The sequence below is a fragment of the Schistosoma mansoni genome, chromosome 2 (genome assembly GCF_000237925.1).
Source record: "Schistosoma mansoni strain Puerto Rico chromosome 2, complete genome".
Lineage (NCBI taxonomy): Eukaryota > Metazoa > Platyhelminthes > Trematoda > Strigeidida > Schistosomatidae > Schistosoma > Schistosoma mansoni.
Window position 1 is genome coordinate 12219797 of NC_031496.1, and position 21984 is coordinate 12241780.

A 21984-nucleotide genomic window follows, 5' to 3' on the forward strand; every position below is an offset into this window, starting at 1 on the left:
TCCACAATAGGACGAAACGGCCGTCCAGTGCTTCCAGGTTTTCCATGGTGGTCTAGCTTCAACTGACACATGATCTTAACTATATAGAATAGCTAATAAAAAATAATTTACATGATTATTGTTGATAAAAACAATTGTATGACTGATATTATTTCAAGTCTTTCTTAAAATCTCCATTGGAATATCTAATTTGTACAAAATTATAATATCTTGACATGTTTCCTAAATACTGAAGTTTTGATCATCAATATTGAATAATCTTTCTTACTTATTTTTTAAAAAAATTGGTAATTCGTCTTCATTCATAGACCACTTAACAAAAGCTGCTTAATTAATGTAAATCAAATAGGTAGTCAAAGTAGTAAATTATCTAAACAATTTAAATGTATAAATGGAATAATTTTAAAAAAATCTGTTTCACTAATCTTTCAGTATAATGACATCTTAAATATCTAGAGTATTACATCATTGAGAATTCAGCAAATCTGCAAAAGATACTATCAGAGATTAACAAAATAATTTTTTTCAAAACTCTTCAGAAACAATAACCCTGGATTATGTACAAGCAAATAAAATGAGTTTTCAGTGACGGTAATGAACTTCAGTTTTTCAAGTTTTACACAAAATAACAATAATGTCTATTTAATAAAGATCATTCAGTTACCTTAATCACTCTATTACATCACTGAATAAATGTCTGAAAATCTAGGTTGAAAGGAAGTAAGGAAACGAACATAAGAATAATATTCATCCTATATGTTTGTGAATCCCTAATTTGTCTTTTAAATATTAGTCTATCTTTGTACTACTCCTGTCAACACTATATTGCTCATATTGAAAATGAATGGTATAATGCATTTTACCATACACTTTGAAGTTCATTTGGTTGACTTTATATTTTAAGTATCACTGATTATATGTTTTTTGTTTAAATAATATGGAAATTGCCCCAAAATATTGCAAATAAATATCTTGCATTTTATTTTCAGGAGATAGTATACTGTGTGAAGGATGCAAATCTGTTTATAATAGAATACAAAGTATTTTTACTGACCACACAGTAATAAAAGAAATGAAATCTTCAGTGAAAGTGATATGTTTACTTTATGCCGCAGATGAATCACAAGTAAGTTTGCATTTTAACTAACTCATTTATAAAAGTTCCCACTCAGATATTCAGTATCACAATGGATAAAATGAATATTTCTTTTCAGTTAGCTCTCTTCATGGCTTTACACTAATATATATATATATATATATATATATATATATATATATATATTAGACGAAGATGAACTGTAGTCCGTAGTAGTGCTTTCCGCATTCACGAATACCATTTAGCGGACAATCGCCATGACATATCCTTGCTTATATCAATATATGTAGATTACTGTGGACGCTCATTCTACTGGAAAAATGTTGAAATCTTGAATAGAAAGAACACTTAGAACACCGGAAAATGTTTAGAAGCTTGGTACATCAAGATCGATTCCATCTATTAATAAATCAGAAAAATCATGGACAAATATAGGACCAACAATCAAATCGAAGGGCAATACAACCAAAATAAGGAAGTAGATAATGACAGGTTAAAAGTCAATAATAACCAACCAAGATTGGGGTCAACAGGACTAGCTGTAAGTCCTACGTGGAGAAATCCGAACACTCCATTTCTACCTGAAGTTTGCGCTAATCATGTTATTCAGAGAAACAAAGAAAGCTCCACGGCCAAACCATCCAGCTCAGAGAACAAAACACCTGTCTACTTATTGTTAATTTGTACTTTTTTTTTACCCATTATATGCGGTTAACCAATCTATTTTATTGTGGTCATTGACCAATAAATTCCCTTGATTATTTTAAAATTTCTATCAAAATGAGGGTTTGCGGAGATTGTAGTAATTTTATTAGTTGAACTCATGAAGAGTCCCCATACTAGGACAAAACGATTGTCCAGTACTTCAAGGTTTTCAATGATGATCTAGCCTACTTCGACTAATGACTTCGTCTATTTTAAAATTTCCATACAAAAATTCATGTGTTCTAGAGTAAAGCTTGATAACAATCTAATTGGAAACAATATTATCTGCCTATATACTTGTTGTTTCAATTTTCATAATAGGAACCTTTAATATATTTCTTTCTTCAAGTTAAATGAAATCTAATCATTTTTTAAACAAATTTTTAATATTCAATATAATTTTAGTGTGATAAAGTTCTTCAAAAATATATGGATCAAGCAATTACATATTTTGAACATCATAGAGCAGATCAAACATGTTATGTAAGTAATCTTATCTTAAACCAATATCATCATTATCGAGTTTGCTGAGAAACTATATCTGACATTTCTAATGAGAACAATGTTAGATTTAATTATTTTTTGTGTGTATGGACATAATAAAGGTACAACTACAGAAGGAGTGTCCAGTGTAGATTTTTTTGTATACAGTTAAAACTAATTTATTCGATGAATTATAGGTACGTAAATTTGACTTGGTAATAGGATTCGGAAGATTCAATGTAAGGTATACGTAAATGAGGATCATAGAGAAATCGCGCTTCTAATTATATATTATTAACAATTCTTGTGAACTAAGCACAAATATACAATTATGATAGTGTAGTCTTTATGGTTCTTGATATTAACAGTAGGAAAATTTGAATTCTTACACATACATTCATAACAGTAGAACATATTAGTGGCTAACTGAATTACGTAGTTTGGTAGATAGCATACTCTACCAGTAATATATAGATAGTATATTGAACAACAGTATATAGTTTTAGTTAGATTTATCTGTTCCAATACAATTAAATATACGCAAAAATTAATCCCATAAATAAAGCCCATTTATTTCAAGGAAATACATATTAGTATTGTGATGTGTGCTAGTGATGTCGACAGATATAAGTAGTATGCGTCATCAACTGAAAATGGAATGCGTGTTGGCACAAGATTGAAAAGATAGAAGAAAAAAGAACGAGAACAGAGAATGATTAGTGTGGGAATGAAAGAACAATGAAATCTGCGACAATTCATTGACATTTTGCAAATGAAGTATTTACTGAATTGTTCTCAGATTTTACTAAGATATTCCGTAATTTTGTGTTCAAATACATTCAATTGTACCCACTTGTGTTCTCGTTCACTACAGTATAAGAATCTTCAACAGTGTATACATAATACCTCACCAGGGATAATATTCTGATTTGTTGATTTGTTATTAGTAAAACCTCATCTTTTATTTCAGTCATAGAAATTATTGTGTTAAATCAATAAAATCTTATTTCAGGCACTTTGCACTTTCCTAAAACTTTTCAAACTTATCTTCTACTAAATGGATATTACATGTAAGTTTTAAGAAAATGCAAAATACTTTTTAAATTTGTTATTTTCTTCTTCTTAAGCATAATGATATCAAAATTACTCACAGTAATGAAATAAACAAGTAGGTGCCTTTAAGTACAACAGCACATTTTCATTCTAGAATGAAATGTAGTTTACACATGATTGTATAGTATATCAGTATTATACGTAGAGCATTTAATGTCTATAAGTTAATGTTTTTAAACGATCGTTTCTTTAAAGACAAATGTTTTACAAGATGGAAATACACTAAATGAAGCTGCAATTTTATCAATGAAAGTCAGAGTAGTTATTTGTTTAAAAATAATTTCAGTTGCATAAAATAATAAAACGTATTATCTTCCAATTCTCATTATGATATACTGCCATTACTTACATTCAGCTATTAAGTCAATGGACAAGGATTCCATCCCTCTTCTCTTTAAACATATCGAAATGCTCTCATATGGCCGCGCAAATATATAGCCTCTGTCAGGGAAGTCCTACTCACTGCCTTCTCGTGGCATTACTGTTGTTTACGAAAATGAGAGGACGAAAAGCGAATGTCCGGCGCTCCAACCGGGCTGGTGGATGTGGAGGGTCCACCTAGGGGAGTTGGAAAACCCTGATTCCAAACCAATGGTGCATATGGGCTCCAGGATCCTGATGGAACAAATGGCGTATGAGCCTATTGTTGGTCACCGGCTACCATGGGACTGCATCTCCTTACGATGCTCCACTGCCTTGTGGACTAGACCTTCAGGTCAAAGGCTCCGGGTGTGGGCCCCTAAGAAAACCATCTGCTTCAGTCTGGGCACCTGGGTAGTATCACAGCCCTCACACAAATCGAATGAGATTTGTGAGGCGCATATTTATCTGGTGCTTCCTTGTACCAATATTTATGTGTTTAAATAAATAATAAATAAATAAAATAGTTATTACAGAGGAGTAATATAATTAAGTTTCTTAATTATTTCATAAGTGTAGTCTTTTAATAAAACTAAAATCTTGTCTTAGTTTAAAGTTATGATTATCATAGACTTAGTATAAGTCAGTCTAGTCATATTGTAAGATCTATCTTCTGTCAATAGGCTAATACGAATAAGGAAACTTACATCATTTCATATTCATTTTAAATCTTCTAACAATGGATCAATTACGTAAGAAATTATTGCTTATTAAATATTCAACTATTGGTTAGAACAAATGGCAATGAACTTTTTTATTATCCTGTTGCATTTTTTTTATTTCAGGTGATTGAAAATTATATAACTAATCGTTTTTTTTGTCTTCCTATAACCGTGTTTCTTAATAATAAAAATTGCGTTGTATTTTTTCTCTACTTTTGATGTACTTTTAAAATGTTACCTAATGTTAGTCTATAAATGTTTGGCTTATAGATCAGTTTCTTCAACTTTATAAACATTTAAAAATTAATTAAACATAAGTATAATGCCTTAATCATTTACATATCATATTGTTATGTTTTACTGAATAAAAATTCTAAAAATAATAAAAAAATGTTTCTATAAGGCTGAGATCATGAGTCAGTTGAAGCTAGACCACCATGGAAAATCTGGAAGCACTGGACGGCCGTCTCGTCTTATTGTGGGACTTCTCAGCAGTTTGCATCCACGATCCCGCCTCACGAGATTCAAACCCAGGACTTATCAGTCTCGCGCGAGAGCGCTTAACCGATGGACCACTGAGCCGGCATCAAACGGTGTTAATGTTTAATCTCAACCAATCCACAAAATTGTGCGAACATCTCCCATTGTACCGTGGTAGATACCTGTCTCTACCTGACATGGATTAGCTCCACTGGTCACGACTTCTCAAAGGAACTCCAAGAATTAACTCATGGACCAGTCACCAGTGAGCATATGATAATTATCAGAAGAGGGTTTCGTGGAGAGTTTAGTAATTTTATATAGTTGAGATGATGAGTCAATTGAAGCTAGACCACCATGGAAAACCTGAAAGCACTGGACGGCCGTTTCATCCTATTGTGGGACTCCTCAGAAGTGCGCGTCCACGATCCCGCCTCGTGAGATTCGATTCCAGGACCTACCAGTCTATAAAATTGAGTAATTTATATTATGTAATTTTATGTATTTCTCAGAATGAATAATATAAAACGTTAAAGACTTTTAATGGCCCAATATCTGACTCCAAGCAGATCGTATGAATGATTGCTATCAAAATATACATATTGTCTATCCTCCTATGTTTCATCGACTTAAATTGCATTGGTGACTAACGGAATTAAATAAGTCGAATAGGAGAATAGATTTTTGAATACATATATTTTGTACACTCATTGATCTGGACAGGGAATCAGAGGAATGAAATGAATAGAAGGGAGCGAAGCGAAATGATGAGCGCTGGAGAGGGTGCGGGAGCCAACTCCATTTAATCAAGAGTTGATCATTATTTATAGCCAGATAAAAATAAGTTACATTGTCATATCGGTAATTTTATCACTAAAGTTACGTTTAAATTACAATGGCTTTGAAATAAAAGAGGGTATGGCAGAAAATAATACATCAAAAGAAAGCTTATGGTTTATAGACCGAACTGAATGTTAGTATTTTGTAAACTATAAGTGAAGTGAGATAGCATCCATTGTTTGTCATGGCTTTTTTATCTCTGTTCACATCAATCTTTTTGATAGGTGATTATGTAATTCACACAGAACATATTACACCTGAGAAAACGAACAAAATGTTGTCGTACGTTCTTTACAACGGTCTGATCGTAGTTAAATAATACGTGATAACCAAAAAGTACCGGATAGCTATTCATTCTAATATAGGACTCCTCATTACGATGAGTGCGTGGCCCTATCAGACATGGAACTCTATGTGCTTACCTCTTATGGAGGTTAATCAACCTTTAGGCTACCGAATTGAAATTCAATGGTTTACATGTCTACCTTCAGTCAACTCGGAATACGGAGGAAAAATCTACCAACGCCATCAATAAATAACTATCCCACACACGACATGACTGAACTTCATCAGTAATGACTTCTCACTGGTACCTAGGAATTAACTCTCGAAATTAGTCACAAGTGAGAATATGAATTGGATCAGTTTCGTGAAATAAATCCATACGTCGATATATGACTTTCATGTTACCCATGTTTGTTTACCCTTAATCCTTTCCTTCTTTTAGTATTTATTCCCTTTCCAGTCTAGTATATTCACTAAGTTATATGACGTTACTTATTTCAATATATCTACCTCAAATTTAACTGTGATTGATGGTAAGCAGAGATGGATGTTGGCTAGAAGTGGAATCCAGCTTGACGTGCGTCTTGTCCTAGTCGGAACTCGTCAGCTGGATGCATGTGCATCCGAGTTGACGTTCACTCTAGGACTCTAACCCCGTATCGTTCGCTTCAAACGCCATCACGTTATCCACTTAACTACTGATTCCTGATAGTCACTCGCTTGTACAATGGGTGACATTTTAGATCGTTGTTGCATTGGTTGCTTGGACTTCAGTATGCAGTTAGATAACGTAATTGAGTTTGAAGCGAACGATACTGTGTTCGAGTCCCAGAATGGAATTTAACTATGGGATACAAGTATATTCAGCTGAAGAGTCCCAAAGAGGATGAAACGGACTTCCTGGATTTCACTGTTAGCCACTATCCATCTCTGTTAATAATCCTTGTAACTTGTGGCAATGTCGAGACAGTTCTTACTGAATGCACATATTCTAATAAGAGACTGACCAATTGCGGTTCTAAACATCAATGGGAACATTCCAAACAACCAAGAGGAAAGTGTGATTGACGTTTTTTTTTCTATCGACTAGGCCCAAAGATCTGTTGGCTAGGGTTTAGTCAGCAATAATTATTCCTTAATTTGTTGACGGTGGAATCGGTGGTCCCTGTAGGCATTCACCTTTATATTTCAGTTTCCCGTTGATTTAAATTCGATCTGAAGGAACAAAGAATACAATATGAATACAAATCTTCTGTTTAACTCCGTATATTACACCTAAGTTAATCTCGTTTGTGCAATGGCTGTAGTAAGAAGTCAGATACGAGTTAAGTTGGATGGATTTATTTCAGACAGTCGTTTATTCAGACAGATAATAAGAACGAAAATCAGAAATGTGAAGCAAAGTGGAGAAGGCGAGCGTGCCAACTCCATTTGATAAAGAGTGACTCAACATTTACAACAAGACAAAAATACACTGAAGTTGTGTTATAAATGTGGCAAGCGATGAACACACGCTTATATGAAAACAGTCAAGGTTAATAAGCGGATAACTGACAAGGTCAAAATGTGACTCAACGATAAAAAATAAGCTGGTTTTTCCGGAAACTAGAAAATCCCATATGAGCTTGACATCGTACTAGACACTACAACATAATTCCATTTTACAATTCACAGTGTAGTGAACGAGAAAACAAGTGTGGACAATCGAATGTATTCGAACACAAAATTACAGAACATTGTAGTTAATACTTAATGCGCAAAATGTCAATCAACTGTCTCAAACCTGACTGTTCCTTTTGCAAATATCAGTCAACTGTCTCAGACTTCATTGTTCCTGCATTTCCATACTTATTGCCTTCTGTTCCCGTTCTTCCCTCTTTGATCTTTTCAACCTTCTGCTGCAAGACATTCTATTCCTGACTATCGTTATATACTACTTATGTCTATATAAGTAGCACACACTACAGCAGTATCAAATATTATTTTTGGGCATGCAGTATAACAAAACTAAACAACAATTTATAAATGTTTTTGTGATATTCCAATTTTCTCTAAGGACTACAAATAATCCATTCACCTTATTTTGTGAAGAATATGAGATTTCGAAATACTGATCCTTGAAAGCCTAAGTAATTATTGTTTATTCCAGAATTATTTGCTCTCGTCTAGGGAACTATTTTAGTCGGTTTTTGAACTCTTGGTGACTTATAAGCGTTGCTTTTTAATGTTAACGCCTTAGAAGCTGTAATTATTACTCATACTTCCATTTTATTATTCATATTTCGAATTTCATGTTGCACTAAAAAAAGCTGTAAACAGTTTTTCCTTTGAGAGCTCACTAACCTATTCTATTTACCAGGAGACTTCCAGTGCTCTCAATGTCACAATATGTTATTCTTTGACTCGTATATTTACCCAATAAAATTGCAGTTTGCTTCCAGCAAAACATTCCACGTTTTATTGCACTATTCAATCAAAAACTGCTTTCATATACATTGCATTTCTAATAATCAAATCACAACGTATAAGGGGATAGAATACAACAAGAACCATGTTCCTTTTGAAAATTACATGCCTACATGTAAGTCAAATCAAACTAATATATAAGCGGATTTATTTACCTAGTCTTAAACCTCACGAGGACTAACAGTTAACTAAAATCTTAATGACTGAGTAATGTATTGAAATTCATGGCCTTAAATTGACACACTGAAGACAGACTAGTGAATGTTCTATCAACACCAACTTATAGTTAGTTATAAGCCTAGATTAAAAGTCTTATAAACATAATAATTCAAAACGAAACTCTTAAAAAGATCCGTGTTTATTCAAGTCATTTAGAGTTTAATACGTAATTCGCTTTTATTCAATGTTTTATTTTCTTAGTTGGAGATTAATTCATGTTGAATGATAAACTTTCTATCCATACTGATATATTTGATCATGAAAGATTTTTATAATACGCTAATGGTCAAAATTTCAAACAATCATTGTATATCCTTGCAGCTAAAAATTGGATAACCACAAGGAAAGGATACAATCGTCGATCATCATCTTAACTAGTACATCTAAATAATATTAAAATGATGATTCAGAACATAAAGACCAAACATATCATATCATAATTTATGTTGTGTACAATATAATATTTAATAACAATGAAAGAGAATTAGGTAGAAAAATAATGTTTAGATTTTGTTATCTGTAAAGAAAAAAATAAATATTAGAAACGAAAAAAAGAAATCTTAGTTCTTTTGTTATAGTCAAAACTATTACAATATCCTAGACTTGTAAGCAAAGATGGATAATGGTTAGTAGTGGAATCCAGTCTGACGCGTGTTCCGTCCTATTTGGGACTCGTCAGTTGGATGTACCTGTATCTCAGAGTTAATGTTCACTCTGGGACTCGAATTCAGTACGTTTCGCCTCAAACACCATCACGTTATCCAATCAGCTACTGAGTCTTGATAGCCACTTGCTTGCGCGATGGGGGGTGAAGTTTAAATTCACTTAGTACTCTGTGGTTTAATCTTCCCATTAATGTTTAGGACTGCAATTGATCAGTCTCTTATTAGCATATGTGCATACTGTGCGTATTGCCTCGATTTAGCCTTAATTCACAAGTATTATAAGCAAAGATGGATAGTGGCTAGTAGTGGAATCCAGGATGCGCGTTTCGTCCTATGCATATATGCCAATAAGAGACTGATTCAACCAAACAATGATAAGTGAACTTAGTGTCCTAGACTGTTTAACTAAGTTAATATGATGATTACCTTAGCCAAATATGAGCATTCTCTGAGAAAACAAAAACTCACAAGGTAGTGATAATGGAATTTAAATTACACTATAACTTAAAACTATACACTTAAAATTAAACATACTTTGGAACTAGAGATCTTGAGACCTCACTTAAGACAGAATATATAAATACTTTTAGCATTTCCTTCAAGAAAAAACGTTGAACTTTGATATTCTATTGAAGTATCAATAACAGAGTTGACTGCATTTAACAGGAATACAAGTTATTTGCACTGAGTTTAGTAGAAATGAAATATTCTACTAACGACAATCAGTAAACCAATGCTTTTTCTTCAATATGTTCTATCTTATTTAAAAACTGATCAATCATGAAAAATAAAATTTATTATTTTTTGGATTCTAGAACGTAAATATTTATCATTCTCGATAGTATAATGCGAAATATGTCCGGGTCCATTATTAGTCTTGTGCTCACTCTGCTATGTTACTTAACTGTGAAACTTTCATTATCTTTCTAGACAGTAGTATCAACAAACCCTACAAACGAAGTAAACTATTGAAATTCCTTGTTACGATATTGCCAAAATCGATTAATAGACTACCCAGCTCAGAAAGCACAATAAATCCTTCCGTTCAACTACAAACCTAGTGCCCTATCACTAAAACTGACTAATATAATCGGCTGGAAATCTATTTGAGGTAGCAATTTCAGTGAACTGTTTCTTCAAAGTATCGTAATTCAACAAAATTTTCATTCTTTCAACGCTTATCATTGAGTCAGTTTAGTAATTGTAAAAGGATTCTTCACAAGGATTCGTATTTCATTTCATAGTAAATGTAAACACCAGCTTAATTATATAATGAGAAATAAATTGTTCAATGACGTTTTAATATCTAATTGATTTGTTTTATTCAACATTCAGTTTTCGGTTTTTTGTGAATAGTTGTCAGTTTACTACATTACATCATGATAAAACAGTCATTAACATCCATAATAGAAAACGTCGGTCTTTTTAGTAACAAAAATATTCAGCGCCATTAGTATAGATTTCTAACTTCACTAATAATGAAGTCTAGTTATTTGATTAAGACATCATTCTGATGAATAAGAACAAAAGAGCATTGAATTTTGTAAGACTATAGCTGATTGGTTATCGATTCCTGAAACTGTTCTGTAGAAGTTCATAATCAGTAATTCATCATGTTTTATTTTGTACACACGAAAATTATTACAGTTTATAGACATATAACTGGTATAAATGTTACAGTCCTGTTGGTTGACACTCGTCAGTAAAACCGAATTTCCCCTTAATATTGAAAATCTTGGAATTATTCAATGGTAAAAACGCAGACACATACACTAAACTGCTTTGGCCAAAACTCTCCTCAATATATATACAATAATCAGATATTGAATGTTAATTAATATCTTGTACGAAAACTATCGATTTATTTAAAAATTATATAAATACTTACTTTCTTGGATTGTAAACATCTTAACCTCAGTAGACTTGCATACATCGAAGTCCTACAAATATTAAATGTAAATTATATGAATTATTCATTACCTGTGGAAAACGTTTTAATTTTTCCAACTAACTAGTCTGTAATAGGATCATGATCGATTATTTTTAAAATCTTCATTTTTTTTAATTAAAAGCCAATCAATAGATTTGTGAAGTGATAAGTTATCAATTAAGGTGTTTGGTAATATACTATTGGATATTACCGAGATCATGAAATAACCTAATAATTTACCTAAGTTTCCATCGATCAACTTTTATAGTAACTTTTAATAATGTATCTGAAGTGAACGAGAACTAAAGCGGGAAATACCAATTTACTGTACTTTTGTAAAATGCGAAAACCATATATTAAATACTTCATTTGCATATCTTCCATCAATTCTATTCTACATTCTCCACGATTCTTCAAATTTTCAATTCCTTTATGTTCCCCTTTCTATTTTCTTCAGTTCAATCTTCTCAGCCTTTTTTGATAGAAATTCCATTTCCGATCGGTGTTACATACTAGTTATATCTGTCAACACAAGTAGCATACACCGCAAATCAACTCGACTTTGTTTGCCTGTAATAATTATTTGACTGATTTTATTATTTAAATGGTTCGCTGATGTCTATTTTCATACTGTGTTATATTCACATTTACATACAATTCTGGACGTTTTCATGATGAGTCATGAGAGTACGACTTTCATACTCCACGTTCGTAACGAAATTCAAGTATTAAAACTCGTTTATTTTCTAATAATTGAATTCATAAGTCCAATACTAGGACAAAACCGCCCGTTCATTACTTCCAGGTTAGGGTTTTCAATCTTGATCTAGATTACATCGACTCATGAATTCAACTATTAACATTACAACAATCTTTACAAATCCTCATTCTAATAATCATCATTTATCTGCTTTACTTATTTACAAAACAAATCATTAACTGTACTGCAACAAGTTTAACTCTATGTCATTCAGTAATTTATTAAAAATGATCATGTTAGAGAACTTGAAATGAATTAAGGTAGTTACAAAGCATACTTGTTAATTTTAGTGTGGTAGATTATTTTATTGATAAAATTGTGATATTTAACTAATATCTATATTGGTTGCAATTAGATAATAATTTTGGAAACAAAAGATAAATAAGTCACGTTTTCACCGTCCGACAATAGCACGAAACGGCCGTCCAGTGCTTCCAGGTTTTCCATGGTGGTCTAGCTTCAATTGACTCATGATCTCAACTATTGAAATTACTGTAATATTCACAAAATCCTTTCTGATATTTATTTTCATAAAATAAATACGTTTTTTCTTAAATTTTATAAATTTAAATAATCATATATTAATTGATTTTTTGTGGTTAAATGTGAGATGATGGAGGAGATTTGTGACTCAGATAAATGATTTTGATGGATTACAGCATAAACTTAAGATAGGCGTTTGCGCTAATTATGTTGTTCAGAAGAACGATGATAGCTCCACGACCAAACTAACCATCCAGCTCAGAGAACAAAACTCGGTCAAAAGTGGTTAAATGTGTAGTGCAGGATATCCTGCTACAATTCTAACGATAATTATGATACTGTATACAAGAGCTTCATTATTTTTTCTAGTCACTACTTCTTCAAAAGATTAATCTTGTCAAGAAGATCTACTGGAAGAGACTAAGTTAATTCAGTTACGTTTCAAATAAGTAATTATTAATAACAGAGCTTTAATAACTAAATGATTAACATCGAATTTAAAATCATAGTGAAATAATCAAACAATAAAATGAACTAAGAATCAAATGACTAATTATAGCCGAAATACACTGAAGGTTGCTGATGACACTTCATTAAGAATAATTTGGTATAACAAAATGTTTGGAGTTGACTGAACGAAAATTATCTTAATTAGACATACGAAATTAAGATTCAATTAGGGGACAAAGCATCTTCAGTAAAGATAACCCCATTTAAACAGAGTACAAATATACTTAAAACGATTTCAACGTTTCCACTTCTTAGTGTAAGTGATATTTACATTGAATCAGTTATCGTTCACATATTTACTAAGAATATTAAATGAAGAAGAAAGAGAAAAGTAAGGTCACATCCCAACTAAAATATTAACTACCTGTTCTTTCAATGTGCTAACAAGTTAAAACTTTCTACATTTTGAAACGTGTTTCAATTCAAATAGGGTTACATGAAAATTTGATTTTCAATACGAGCCAAATGAAACTTCAAAATAAGATAAAACTTATCAAACAGAAAATCTTAATTTCTTTTAGACCGTGAATAGATTAGAACCAAGTTATTAAATGTTTATCACTGTTACTATCTATACTATTACTATATACTGTCGCAATACCTTGTGCAGATAGACGTCCAAGCATCGGTAGCACAATCAGCACTCATCCTAGTTAATCAAACTTTACAGCCTCATAAACCAGTGTACTGTCTTTATTCAATACACCACGTATCCATAGAAATTTACTTGTTTGGAGGTTCCACCTTATACAAGTGATACCTTGGAAATATAACTCATAGCATTCAAGGAACACATGGATGTTTTTTTATGTTTACGAATAATACCATATAATTGAGTGGTATGAACTACTGGGCAATTTTCTTTCCCTTTGATAGATGAACGTTTAGCATAAATATTCGGTTTGAATGTTTGTTAGTGCTAAGATAATAAATGTATAAAAGTCTCAGAAAATATCATTACCGTACAAATTCCAGGTCCTATTAGTGATCCTACTTCATCCAAAATCTTTGGTAAATATTTCGAGGTGTATTTATTACACTAAACAAAAAGTATTTAAAAAAGAAAAATATTTAAAATTTTACTGAACAACTTCAAACTGAATGAATTAATTTGTAGAAACATTTTCATATTTTAGATAAGCTGGATTTCTAGGCGAAATGCTAATTTTCATAGTCGAAAGCATGAGTCAGTTCAAGCTAGACAACCATGGAAAACCTGGAAGCACTGGACGGCCGTTTCGTCCCGTTGTGGAACTCCTCAGCAGTGCGCATCCACGACCTCGCCTCACGAGATTCGAACCCAGAACCTACTAGTCTCGCGCTTCATGCTTTCAACTATGAAAATACTAAATCTCCACAAAAAACCCCTTCCGAAAATGCTAATTGATTTGATTTAGCCTCATTCACAAAAGCATTATTCATGAAAATCCTGGTAGACTACTGAACTTGGTCACTCTTCTCATATTATGTTTAAACGTATTTTTACAAACGTTCTAAATATCATATATCAAAATTTAAACGGAATAGCTCATTTATACATTTAGAGTGTTTATAAATAAATATAAAACCGTGAAGTAGTATTCAGCGAATAGCTACTTAGTCTTATTTAGTTTAGGACTCCTTAGCATAGCTCACTATTAGCCCATTAGTGATCGCACCTACAATCATTATGCCTAGTATCAAGTACACTTGTAATGAATTATTGTCTTATTATATTCATAATGATAAAAGTCATCAGAAATATTTATAGTGAGTATAACTTACAATATTTTTTATTTGTTCAGAAGAGATGAATGTACACAGTTTTTTAGCACCCATCATGTATACATCACGCCAATACAAATCATCCATAAAATAGTGTGCTAAACTAAGTCCTGATAGACATAATCTACATTCTGTATTGTAACAAAATTTAGTAATATAATTCAATTTAGATACTTATCAGGAAATTCTTCTTTAACAAAAACTATGCTAGTCATTTATGTGAAATCATTACCAGCCCAGAGAAAAAAATCCTTTCCATTTTGACTCACCTTGTAGTACCTCTTGTTACCCTGAGAAATTAGTTTTTAATCGCATTCACTTTTCCATCAAATCCGATCCATCTCTTATCATAGTTTATAGGAAAACGAGGTCGATCAATTATGTCATTTTTCCTTGTCAATTATCGATTTCAAGATAATCAGTCTTTGTACCATACTGCTATGGTGTAACAGAAGATCAATATTTCTACTATTAAACAAGCATTCTGTCCGTAAATTTATGATCTAATACACAATAAATAATATATAATTTATATTATTGTACAGCTTTACATAAGATGACCTGCTGTAAAGGTTTCCTTTGTCAAATATGCTTTGTTAGAAATCACGATTTTCAAAATACACATTTATTTGTAATAAAATAGTGTGAAAAGTAGGGGAGCCAAACACAAAATTTTAACTCAGCAAACCAGTGTTTTAGGTAATCGTATTTATTTACGAATTAAATGAAAGATAAATCAAATGAAACCTTTCGGTGACCATTTGAATACAATTTATCAAGTAAGCATATTTTTATGAAAACACTTGGACCAGATTGCCAAGCGAAACGTTGGATTCACTTCAAATTCATTCGCTGAGATTTTACAAATACATTCTTCCTCTTTATTGAATCAAATGATATGTTCATAATTTATGGATAGAAGAATGAAAGTTCAGCTACAATTTTTCCATCGAAACCATCTTCCTAGGTTATAAATCTCTGACGTTTCACCATAGCAGTTCATCTTCTTCAAAAGAGGTAAAGCTAAGCATACAAAGATTGGTACTCAATACATAACTACTAAACTCTTAATGGCTAATAATGTTAAATTTCAATATTATTCAGGCGATAAGTCAAAACATAACAAGTCATTTATAAGTAGTAATGATATGAATAATAAATACCTATAAAGTGTCTCAGTATATTACTATGACCACGAAATTATGAAACATTTACTTACCTAAAGTAACGTTTTGCATCTCATAGTCATTTTCCTAGAACAAAGACCGAAAACGTAGGAAACATTTATCTTTTAAAAAATATAAAATAGCTACACACTTTCAAGTAAAAATGTTAAAATATATCGCAACTATCATAATACTACTAATAATAATAATAAAATTAGTAATGATGATAATGTTGTAATATAAATAACAGTATCAATAATTTATTGGAATAACAATGATGCTTTGGATTTCTCCTTAAAAATGAACATTATGCAGTGATAACTAACGTCTTTTAAAATCTTCATATGCACTGCTGGAACTAGAAAGTCATACCAACGATTAAAAGCCTAATGGGGTGAAATTTAATTCATTTTATTGTATCGGTTGTTTGAATCTTCCAATTGATGTTTAGGACTACAACTGATCAGTATTTAATTGGCATAAATACATTCCGTACAGATCGCCGTGATATTGACTTCAGTCAAGAGGATTATAAACAGAGATGGATGGTGGTTAGCAATGAAATCTAGGACGCGCGTTTCACCTTATTTGTGTTTCGGAGTGAACGTCAACTGTGAGATGCAAGTACATTTAGCTGAACAGTTCGAAATGGGATGCGACGCATGTCCTCAATTCCCCAGCTAGCCACCGTCCATCTCTCATTATAATCCTTGTAACTAAAGTCAAAATCAAGGCGATCGGTACATGATTTATTTATGACAACAAGAGACTGACCAGTATAAGTCCTAAACACCAGTAGGAAGATTCAAACAACCAATACAAAATAGGGCTTAGAGCCTTACATTTATGATATTTTCAGTTGTATAACTATCTACATCCTTATTGGCATGATGTTCTTCCATTACAAAAATGAATATTTCACAGTTTTATAACCAATCGTGATATCATGTAACCATTATATTGGCAAACTGGGATGCGAGAAATAATGAAATTTATTTAAATGGATCATATACCAGTAAAATCTTTAGAATTATTCTATTTTGTAGAACTGCTATTATATTTTATACCTTAGACCACTTTTTAACTTGACATATTACTCTTTCATTATGGATATCTATGAGCATTTAAAAATATTAAATTATTATCTTTCCCGTTTCTGAAGTTCTGCAAAATATTTATTCATCTATAAACATTAACCATATACAATTCAGTAATTACAAAACACACTGTAAAGTAATCTATTTTAATAGTTGGATTCATAAGTTAATTAAATCTAGACCACCACGAAATACCTGGAATCACCGGACGGGAGTTTGTTTCTAGTATGGAACTCTTCAACAGTGCACATCCACGATCCTGCCTCGCGGGATTCGATCTTAGAATCTATCATGTGCGAATACTCAACTTCTAGACCATTGAGCTGGCATCCAACGGTGTTAACGTCTAACTTCAACCATCCAGTACTTCCAGGTTTTCCATAGTCGTCTAGCTTTAATTGACTCATGAATCCAACTGTTAAATTACTATAATATCTACGAAACCTCATCATTATCCTTTTTTTATCCTATTTCATAAATGCTAACTTACAAAAACATCCATCATAAGATACATTTGTAAAATGTTCTTACTTAGCTTCTTTCACAATAATTTATGTTACAACTTATTCAAAAGAGAAGATTCTTTCCAAGAACCATATTTATGACTGATACATACTTATAAATGATCAATTTAGCTTAGAAAGTATCCAAGAAATTATCAATACTAACAATTAACAAATCATTCATTCATTCAAAAAAGAAGAAGAATGAATATTAAACATCATTGTGTTAATTATTTAATTCTTTGAAAATTCTGAAATTTACTTCGACTGTTGATACTTTAAATGCATCAGAAGTAGGATGGAAAATACAAAATATGAATAGGACAGTAATCAACATCATCTGATTAAATTTAAAAGAGTAGAGTAAAAAAACACCGCTACAATGTTTTATAGTGAAATTGTGAATTAACAAATAACCTTTGATCATTTAAAGTGATAAGATGATGATATGATCATATTTTTTCAAATAACAAAATTCTCCTACTCAAACTGATCTAACAGTAGTTCTGTTCATTTAAAAATAAGTCAACAATTTAATTTATTAGTGATCAAAGTTTGTAGTATATCGTTTGTTTGTTTGTTTGTTTTTGAAAAATGCGCGTTAATACTTCAAAGTATGATTTGTAGTGCCGTGCTTCGTTAATCGTTCACCCTGATAAGTATTATAATTCTAATCTTAACAGCGCATAAAATCAGAAGGCAAAGAGAAGCAGCAGCTACAGTTTTATTGCCAAATGACGCAGGCCAGAAAGCTTTGAGCGCTTGAGCAAATTTCAGCGAGCGAAGCAAAGATGACACGCATTGGAGATGGAGGGTAAACCAACTCACTTTCACCAAGCGTTAATCAATATTTGTAGTCAGACAAGAATAAATGACAGACATGTGATAAGTAGGATAAGAAGTGTACACACATCTACGCCCATATAAAAATGGTCAGGGTTAATAAGTGAATAATTAACAAGGTGAAAACATGAATCATGATGGATAGTGAATTGACCTGTCCTGAAGTTAGAATAAGGCATATGGCCTTAACATATCAACAGATACTACAGATTAATTAGGAAAGTAATGGAAACTGTTGATCATGATGCCTTTTTCCACACTTTATGAATTTATATGTGTAGGAAACATATTTAAAAGTCATGGAGAATTATTGAGGTTATACTTAAACATGTAACATTATCTACACTAAACAAAAAAGGTGTTTTTTTTCAATTGTTAAAGTGAAATCACATACTATTGGTGTTTGAGATAATTTCAATAGCTGGGATCATGAGTCAATTGAAGCTAGACCACCATGGAAAACCTGGAAGCACTGGACGACTCATGATTTCAACCATAAAATTACTATGATATCCACAAAACCCCTTCTGATATTAATCAATATATGCTCACTAGTGACTGGCTTCAAGAGGTATTTCTTGGAGTACTAATAAGAAAAAGTGACCAGTGGAGTTCAATCACGTCTGTTGTGAGATAGTAACTCACTGAAGACGATGGTGTATGTGTTGCTCAATTTCATGGATTGGTTGAATTTAGAAATTAACACCGTTGGATGCCGGCTCAGTGGTCTCGAGGTTAAGCGCTCGCGCGCGAGACTGATATGTCCTGGGTTGGAATCTCGCTAGGCGGAATTGTGGATGCGCACTGTTTGAGGAGATAGTTAAACACTATAGTGAACATAAAGGAATAATCATAGCTAGAGAACCACTGAAAACTAGGAAGTACTGGGTAGTCGTTATAATCTTCAGATATACTCATCCACCAAAAGTTGGATTATTTTTAAGAAGTTTTAATCAGGTATAATATGTATGACACGTTTATATACAAGCATGTTATTTTATCACGCATGTATCCCGTATATTTTCTTTTGGCCAAATTTCCATTATCTAATCTTTGTTCATTTTAGTCATTTGCTGACAGCTTTTGATCAACCCTCATTGAATGATTTAAAATCAGCACAGAAAATAGATTGTACACTCCATAAGTATATAAATTCACTTACTGTAATATGATTAGTATAGTTTAGTTATTCAATAATCATAATATTTTGAAATATTTGCTTTATATTTTGACTTCAATAAATTTATTCAAAAAATCAGTCTCTTAGTGATAACATTTTCTCTGTATTATTTGTCTCACTCTCTACATCTCATCAACCTTATTCCAATTGAAATGATGGAGAAAATTTGTACCTCAGGTGTATATATTAAATTAAGTTGTGTGCTCTTAACTAGGTGGTTTAACTATAAGGCTTTTCTGTAGATACGGGAGTGGATAAGAAGAGATCTGAATAAAAAGCGCACTTGACCAAGAGTACATAGATGTTTTTGTTAGTTTTGTTTACCTCTCTCATGCAGAGTGAACTAATAAAGAATGGTGATGTTTTTGCGTCATAGATGTAGTTAGCAAGATACTGAATAGTTTGTGTTATGCTGGAAATTTATTACTCAAACACTTCATTAGCAGACTAGAAAAATATATCAGGAAGCTATTGATAAGATGTTACTATTCATCCTCACAAGATTTAATGGTGATACACCTATATTGTACATAGCAGCTCAAGTAACCTTTAGCACAACAGCACAACTCAATTACATAATTCAGCTGCTAGTTTTATATTTCTCGATTCAACTGCTCTTGTGAAATAAAGTATATAAGCTTATATTCTATGAATTCATTTTTCCATTTCAGCGAACGTTTTATAGGGTTGCTGATAGGAAATGTAATCAAATATGTAAACAATTCGACTTCAACATACGTAGTTCAATGGACCCATTACAGTGAACAAGAACACATATGAGGACAATCGAATTTATTTAAGCACAGACTATCTCACTGAAATCTGATAACCATACAGTAAACAATTAATTTGCAAAATAACAATCAATTGTCTCAATCTTGATTGTTCCTTTTGTAAATATCAGTCCATCTTCTCGGATCTCATTGTTCATGCATTTTCATATCGATTGAGCTTCGTTCTTATTCTTTCCTCATCGATCTTCTACCAAAATACATTCTATGCCTGACCCTCACCATATACTACTTATGTAGATATAAGTAACCCACACCACACTATGACCAAACAATTAACTTTATTTCTACTGTCTCATGTTAAATTCATGGATTCCGTAGTTTCCAATCAAATATATGGGATCATCAATAGTTATGGTATTATTTATTTCAATTTATGTTGCTTATACTTATTCTGACTAGAAATTTCTCCACTTTATTTCACCCACAATCCAATCCATTGAATTATTACATATTGGTCATTTCAACACACACTGTTGGTCGTCTCTTTTTTAAGACTTTGTACCAAATCGAACCCGCTCATTTATAACAATCACTTCGAAACAATTCAGATTCCTGATTTTTCTTGTTATTAACAAGAGATTAACATGACGATATAGTCTATCGAAGTGATGTATAGTGTATACAATAGATACAAAACTAAAAGAAACATACACACTTGTCATTTATTCTATTTTTATTTAAAATTGAGCACAATAGTGTCGAACAGGTAAGTAATCACTATTTTATATAGTTGAGATCATGAGTCAATTGAAGCTAGACCACCATGGAAAACCTGAAAGCACTGAACGGCCGTTCCATCCTATTGTGGGACTTCTCAGCAGTGCTCATCCACGATCCCGCCTCACGAGATTCGAACCCAGGACCCCCTTCTGATAAAGTAATCACTTTAATGTACATTTAATAACCAATTTACATAAAATGAATAGCTAATGAGTACCAACAATATACATATGACCCAATACGAATTACAGTCTCATAAAGTGCATGATAATATACAACTGCTGAATCTAAACCTCATCTTCGACATTATTTAACAACAGCTATTCTCTGATGTAATAAAAAAACTTCTTAAAGAATATTACTATTTTCATAATTATAAACTAAATGATTCACTACCAAAATTTGTATCTGGCAAAAAGTTATTATCTTAATCAAAAAGAGTTTTATTGTGAGCTAAATCCGAATTTGAACTACTATTCTTATAATAATATTTTTGGTAACAAATATCACCGCATGAAAATCCACTTATATATATATATATATACAATTGATACTGTTTTATGTATAAACTTTAATCTCATCACTAATTTCAAAGTTAAATTTCTATGTAGGCTTTTAAATTATAAAGAATCTAACTGATTAAGTAAACATATTTTCTATGTAGTAAGGTTTAATGAAGTAATTGATAAAATCATGTTTATATCAAAGTCTAATTGACGGCTTAATAGATTATTCATTTATGTTAACTCTAAAAAGTGTTAGATTTTTTAAAGAACCGCTGAGTATTTTATGTGTTGTTC

At 31.8% G+C, this 21984-nt stretch overlaps 2 protein-coding genes across 3 annotated transcripts in view; one reads left to right on the forward strand and one right to left on the reverse strand.

Moving 5' to 3' along the window:
• Nucleotides 1-3691, forward strand: part of Smp_014570.1 — a gene marked incomplete at both ends in the record, with an annotated part of 19808 nt that extends 16117 nt beyond the window's left edge. Inside the window, 3 exons of one of the 2 annotated variants that reach the window (XM_018795704.1) lie at nt 990-1126; nt 2207-2284; nt 3297-3341. In XM_018795704.1, coding sequence (XP_018649991.1) covers nt 990-1126; nt 2207-2284; nt 3297-3341 — 260 coding nt within the window. Of the gene's footprint in view, nt 1-989; nt 1127-2206; nt 2285-3296; nt 3342-3592 lie in introns of those variants that run through there. The other variant, XM_018795703.1, reaches the window with a different exon arrangement.
• Nucleotides 3692-9001: 5310 nt separating this feature from the next.
• On the reverse strand, nt 9002-17997 carry Smp_130100 (saposin containing protein). The gene is made up of 6 exons (XM_018795705.1): nt 17910-17997; nt 16101-16134; nt 14882-15012; nt 14079-14156; nt 11323-11374; nt 9002-9286 (listed from the first exon to the last, which is right to left on the reverse strand). The coding sequence occupies exons 1-6, from the start codon at nt 17985-17987 to the stop codon at nt 9273-9275; spliced, it is 387 nt and encodes a 128-aa protein (XP_018649992.1). The 5' UTR covers nt 17988-17997; the 3' UTR covers nt 9002-9272.
• Nucleotides 17998-21984: the final 3987 nt, after the last annotated feature.